This window comes from Lactuca serriola, chromosome 1, assembly GCF_051521515.1.
Source record: "Lactuca serriola cultivar US96UC23 chromosome 1, Lser_US96UC23_V15, whole genome shotgun sequence".
NCBI classification, from domain to species: Eukaryota; Viridiplantae; Streptophyta; class Magnoliopsida; order Asterales; family Asteraceae; genus Lactuca; species Lactuca serriola.
Window position 1 is genome coordinate 147839208 of NC_136408.1, and position 6910 is coordinate 147846117.

At 35.1% G+C, this 6910-nt stretch overlaps 1 protein-coding gene across 1 annotated transcript; it reads left to right on the forward strand.

Moving 5' to 3' along the window:
- Window positions 1–970: 970 nt before the first annotated feature.
- On the forward strand, window positions 971–4238 carry LOC145099681 (uncharacterized). Its single transcript, XM_079037215.1, has 2 exons — window positions 971–3799; window positions 3952–4238. Exons 1-2 carry the CDS (start codon window positions 1009–1011, stop codon window positions 4236–4238), a joined length of 3078 nt encoding a protein of 1025 aa, XP_078893341.1. The 5' UTR covers window positions 971–1008.
- Window positions 4239–6910: the final 2672 nt, after the last annotated feature.

Genomic DNA, 6910 nt, shown 5'->3' on the forward strand with positions numbered 1-6910 from the left:
CTTACCAATAACAATATTTGTAGGTAATCTGTCACATAATCCGTCGGTATTTCATCGAAAATATTTAGCCACAGGTTTTTGCCAATAATTTGTTTTCATGAAGATTCTATCAGTAAAGCATGTTTGAGATGGATTACTGACGTAAAGGGTCGTCATAAACACGGTAGTTTTTTTAGTAGTATTATATGTAAAATGATGTAGTTTTATTAATCTTCAGATTTTAGTCAATCTTAGTATGAGACTTTGTTTAGATGATCATAATACCAAATAACTTTCAATTCAAAACATTATGATGACTACCGCTCCAGCAGATGATGAATGAGATGATAACAAGGACGGATGAGATAAATTATCTTCTCTTCCCTCATCCACACGGTCAAGGAATGCACTAATCCATTCATTTTTTAGATTGTTATAAATGAGCCTTCACCATTGACCCAAGTAACATAGTCATCCACCAAAAACATTTATTTCTGAAGTAAAACGCACTCTACATCGCATTCCATATTGTCTTTTCATACCAACTTTAGCTATCAAAAGCTTAGAAATTTTTGTTCATCAAGATTTTTTCATGAAACTTTTCAAGTGGTAAGTTTTCAATTATTGAAGTTTAATTCAAGAAAAAAAAATAATAATAATAACTGTTTCGTATCTAATTTGAAACAATAGTAATTGAAACAGTTTGATTTGGGAACCAACTATACTCGCTTTCACATGAACATTTTATTACAATTAATTGATAAACAAAGTTACATTTGTCACAAATCGATTAAAATAATATTACACTTTTGATTGCATTATTGTAATATGATACCATTGTCTCGAGAAATACCATCAGCTTTGTGGAAAAATATGACAATGACTTCTCAGGAAAAGGACATTGCGTGTGGAAAAATAACGCATGTTGACATTTTCCTTTTCCAATAAGAGATAAAAAAAGAAAAAAATAATAAAAACAAACAAACAATAGAAAAGAGTAGCTCAAGTATAATCTTTTCAAAAAGTAACATGGCAAAACGAATAATGTCTTCTTCAAACTTCTTGTTTTTCTTTGTAGCTCTACGAATCATTACACTCCTCCCCATACCAAATCTTGCTTCTGCTTCCTTAGAGGAAGCCAATGCTCTTCTTAAGTGGAAAGTAAGCCTTCAAATCCCGAATAACTCCTCCATCTCTTCATGGATTCCCCTTCCTATAAATTCCAGTTCATCGGCTCCATGCACTTCTTGGTTTGGAGTGGTTTGTAATTCTGATGGGATCATTCAAAAGTTGAACCTCACATCATCTGGATTAAAGGGTACGCTTCACCAATTTTCATTCTCTTTGCTACAAAATCTTACGCATTTTGATCTCAGTGTAAACAACTTCTTTGGTCCCATCCCACCAGAAATCGGACTCCTGTCCAAACTTGTCAATCTTGAGTTTTCAGGAAATACATTTTCTGGAGTAATCCCACCTGAAATAGGGATGCTAGTCAATCTTGAGTACCTCTACCTGGATCATAATAACCTGAGTGGTTCAATACCACAAGAGATAAGTCAACTGACCTCTCTCTATGAGCTTCGACTGTATGATAATTTTCTTGAAGGCGAATTGCCACCATTACCCGGTAATTTAACAAAGTTGGCTTATCTATATCTCTATAACAATAAATTTTCGGGTCTAATTCCTTCATCATTGGGCGATTTCAAATCGTTGAATGTCCTCTATCTGTACCATAATCAATTCTCTGGTCCCATTCCTGTAGAACTTGGGAATTTAAAGTCTCTCACCGAACTTCATCTGAGCAACAATCAACTTAGTGGTTCCATTCCTCATTCACTAGCAAACCTGAGCAACCTGCAGTCTCTGTACCTCCATGAGAATATTTTATTTGGTCCCATTCCTGTTGAACTTGGTAATTTGAAGTCTCTCACTCTTCTTAGAGTGAACACCAATCAACTTACTGGTTATATTCCTTCATCACTAGCAAACCTCAGCAATCTACAGTATCTGTATCTCCATCACAATGAACTTAGTGGTTCTATTCCTTCGTCACTAGCCAACCTGAGAAAACTACAACAGATGTACCTCTATGAGAATAATTTAACTGGTCCCATTCCTATTGAACTTGGGAATTTGGAGTCTCTTACTGATCTTGAGATGAGCAGCAATCAGCTTAGTGGTTCTATTCCTTCATCCTTAGGAAACCTAAGCCACCTAGAAATTCTGAACATGTATGGGAATAAATTATCCGGTCCCATTCCCATTAAACTTGGGAATTTGGTGTCTCTCACTGAGCTTGTGGTGTCCAATAATCAAATTAGTGGTTCTATTCCTTCATCACTAGCAAACCTGAGCAACCTACACCGGATGTACCTCTTTGAGAATAAGTTATATGGTCAAATTCCTACTGAATTTGGGAATATGAAGTCTCTCACTGATCTTCTCGTGAGCAACAATGAACTTAGTGGTACTATTCCTCCGGAATTGGGAAATTCAACTCAACTACAAAGGCTTAAAATGCAATCAAATCATTTTGTTGGTGAGATCCCAAAGGAGTTCGGGAAGATGAAAGGTATGTTGTATTTGTCGTTGGCCCATAACCAACTTTCAGCTGTTATACCTCCGGAGCTCGGATCATACGATGAACTACTAGAACTTGATCTATCCAACAATAGTCTGAATGGTGCAATACCTAGAACTATTGGTAATTGGACACACATCTACAACTTGAATCTTAGTGGTAACAAGCTCCGTGAAAAAATCCCATCCGAGATTGGTAAATTGAGTCAACTTACGAAACTTGATTTATCTCATAATTTGCTCACGGAAGAGATACCATCTGAAGTTCAAAGTTTGCAAAGTTTGCAGAAATTGGATCTTTCTCATAATAGACTATCTGGTTCTATTCCTAATGTTTTTACAAATTTGCCTAGCGGGATTGATATCGACCTTTCTTACAATGAGCTCACAGGTCCAGTTCCCACTTCTGCGAACTTTGTAAATGCGTCCATACAAAGCAATCCAGGCTTGTGTGGAAATGTAACCGGACTGAAACTTTGTGCAAGTCAAATTATGAAGAAAAAAAATGATCATTTTCATAATAGGCTTATCCTTGTGATTATGGTCCCTCTTATCGGGGTGATGTTACTTGGTTTATTCACATGTGGCCTCATTGCTTATCGTCAACAAAAGAAAAATTCTCCACAAAAACCATTAGACGAAGACGATGGTGAGTATTTCTCCATCACAGGTTTTGATGGAAGAGTAGTGTATGACGATATCTTGAAGGCAACAAATGACTTTGATGAAGCATACTGTATTGGAAGAGGAGGATACGGTATTGTATACAAAGCCGAGCTACAACCTAACAATGTGGTAGCTGTCAAGAAGCTTCACTCATCATCTGAGAATGTTGATCGTAATGGTTTCCTTAACGAGGTACAAGCTTTAACAAACATAAGGCATCGAAACATAGTGAAACTCTATGGATATTGCTCCCATACCCGCCACTCGTTTTTGATTTATGAATACCTAGAAAAGGGAAGTCTGGGATCAATCTTAAGTAGTGATATCTTAGCAAAAGAATTGGATTGGTTGAAAAGGTTAAATATTGTAAAGGCTATAGCTAATGGTTTGGCTTATATGCATCATGATTGCACACCATCTATAATTCATAGAGACATTTCCATATCCAACATACTTCTCGATTCTGATTATGAGGCACACATATCTGATTTTGGCACATCCAAGCTTTTGAAGCTAGACTCATCCAACTCGACCGCAATTGCTGGCACCTATGGCTATATCGCACCAGGTAACGTAAATCTTGTGACGTTAGTTCTATGTTTTCTTAAGTTTTATAATGTATATAAATATAAGTATATGTACATATGCATCTATGTTAGAATCTCGTTGATATGGTTTTATTTTTTTATTTTTTGTTATTTATCTAATGTTTGTTTGTAGAGCTTGCTTATACGATGGTGGCAACTGAGAAATGTGATGTGTATAGCTTTGGCATTGTTGCTCTAGAAGTGATCATGGGAAAGCATCCTGGTGAACTACCAACATTGTCCGGTGATTATTTGGTGTTAGCAAATGTGGGAGATAGTCGAATTTCACTTCCCTCACTACAAGTTGAGAAACAAATTAACTCTTTACTGAGTCTCTCAGGAGCATGTTTGAACTCCAATCCACATGAAAGGCCAACAATGCGCCAAGTTTCAAATATGTTAATGAAGGATTTGCTTTAAGTTGATATCTCTGGCCTGATATAGTGTAGTCTTAGTGTTTTTTACTTCTCTCAAGTTCCCACTATGCATCCTGATAACAAATATTCATTTGAATGCCTTTATGTTATCAAATCTTTCATATGATTTCTTCGTTTATGTTGTTGTCATCTACTAGAAAACAAATAAGTTAATAAAGATTGTTATACTTCTAGAAACTCACTACTGGAAAATGAGTATTAGCAACTGACAAGTCCGACGGAATGGATTAGCTATAGAAGTTACATCTATAATTTAGCAATGACTTTTTATCTGTTTTATTCTCAGTTGAAATTTAGCAACAACTATTTCCATCACTTGGATTTCAAGAAAAATAACATTGGTAAATTTAGTATATACAATAGCATTTTTTAACAATTTATGTCAAATACAATAAAAATTCAAACACAAATACCAACAGAGTTTTACACCATATATATAGAAGTATTTACATAGTGTATCAATCGCAATTCATCTTAACTCTAAGTACATGATTCGTATCAATAAAGTTATTCATGGACTTTCTGTTCTTGTCACATGCTTAAAATCACTGGAGTACAAAGAATGAGGAGCAGAAATCTAGGAAATGGTTTTATAAAATCTGTTCAGATTTTCAAGTGAAAAAAAAAAAAAAAAAGTTTAACTATTAAAGGCTCTTTCATTTTATAATATTGTTCCAGGACTATGATCTGCTGTGGTTTTTCATTTTCTTAATAAATTCATTTCTTGAATTTAAGCGTAATGAATTCAAATTGCATAACAATAGGAAAAACAACCACAAGAGAGAATTTGTATAATAGAGGTTTCCCATTTGGCCAAAACTAAATTTTATCACAGCAACATTACATATAACTTAAAACAGGAAAAATAATGGTGGTTCAAGCATGAAAGAGAATCAAGGGCAATGCACATCCAAAAAAGGAGTTCCCAATTAAATTTAAAGCAGTTTAAGGCAAGAAAAAGAAAGGTCATACATTTGATTTGGTACTATAGGGTGAAAAAGAAACCCAATACATACACCATCTAAAATCTCAAGGTTTATACCTTCTTCATAGAAAAAGAAATAAATTGTTGATGAAAAAATTTAACCCCTGCATTACCAAGCAGCTACGCAGCATAAAAACACATTTACGTGCACACAAAATGCAAAATTGTTGGAAGATAAATTTAGGACATAACTAAATACATACCGAAAATACTTGGTGGTTACAGCTTTACTTACATGTGATTTTACTACCAACAGTAAAACAAAAGTGAAACTTGAAAATGAATTTGTTTATCTTTTTCAAAAAAATAATCACTACATAAACAAAAGTTAAAATAATAAATGAATTTGTTCATATTCTTATAAAAATTTCGCCACAAACAGTTAAACAAAAGTTCAAATTAGCGATCATAAATGAAGTGTCATTAATCAAACAAAAAAAAAAATCATTCAGGCATTTCATCAAACACATAACATGCATTAAAATCACAATTTTTGGGTTGCATGTTAACATAGATGATAGACGGAGTGTCGGAAGTCGATAGGAAAGGTAACGAGTAAAGAAACCAATACATACCTTTTAATAGCGATTTGGATGGATTAAAATGATTCGGTAGCGGTTTCACTGTAGGGAATCGAAGGGGAAAGGCTGTGGGCGAGGCAGGGGAAATAGGAGCATGCACCGAGCTATGAAAATCGATGAGGAGAAGTAGCCATGGTTGTGAATATCAACGACGAGAGCAGCCATGGTTGTAAATTTGTAATGAGGTGTGCGATTTAGCTGATCAGGGTCGTGTTGGATGAGAGAGGGAACCGAATTTGGATGTCGGTTAACGACCGATCGTATGGAACACTTGTTTTTACTTTTTATTTTTCAAATTCATTCATTTTTTTAAAATGGCAATTGAACTTGTTTTTTTGTTTTTTATCAGTGAAATTGTTTTTATGGTGGTGTTTAGTTGGTTTCAACGACAACAAACGTTGCAGATGCTATATATATACTAGTAAAGCGACGTGACATATCGGAAGTATAATGTCTTATTAAGACAAATACCAACAGTATAATGCAATAATTGGATGGATGTTAAAAAGTAAAATGCCTTATAATCAAAAAATTGGATCTACAACTCTGCAATTTATATAATTAAAAATAGCAAGGTATGATACACCAGCAAAATGAAAATACTTTCTTCTGTCACACACACACACACATAAAGCAAAGCGAATCCTTCTCTTCCCCTCTTTTGTCTTCTATCTCTAGCAACGGTTTGGATTTAAAACCTAAATTCGAACTCTTAACACGAATATGGCTTGATGCTTGATGTTTAATTTTTATTTTTGTATTATTGAACCATCACTCCACCTCTCATGTGCTCATCCACATAATTCAGGCGTTCATCCACCTGAATATCATCTAATGAGATCACTGCGGAATCATCGGTTACATATTTCCGCAGCTGAGATACGTGGAAAGTGTTATGGATCTGACTTAACTCATCTGAAAGATCCAGCCGATATGCAACACTGTCAACACGGGCAGTAACCCTGCAATTTGTTGCGTACTTGTTGAATCAACTCAGTGGTCTTAGGCACTACTTTGGTATTTACCATGACCCGGTGTGCGACCTCCCCCCAACAAACCGGGGTCCTACATCTTTTTCCATACAACCGC

Coding starts and splice junctions, on each gene's coding strand:
- LOC145099681 (XM_079037215.1), top strand. CDS start 1,009: ATGGCAAAACGAATAATGTCTTCTTCAAACTTCTTGTTTTTCTTTGTA. Junction 3,800..3,951: donor CTATGGCTATATCGCACCAG/GTAACGTAAATC, acceptor GTTTGTTTGTAG/AGCTTGCTTATACGATGGTG.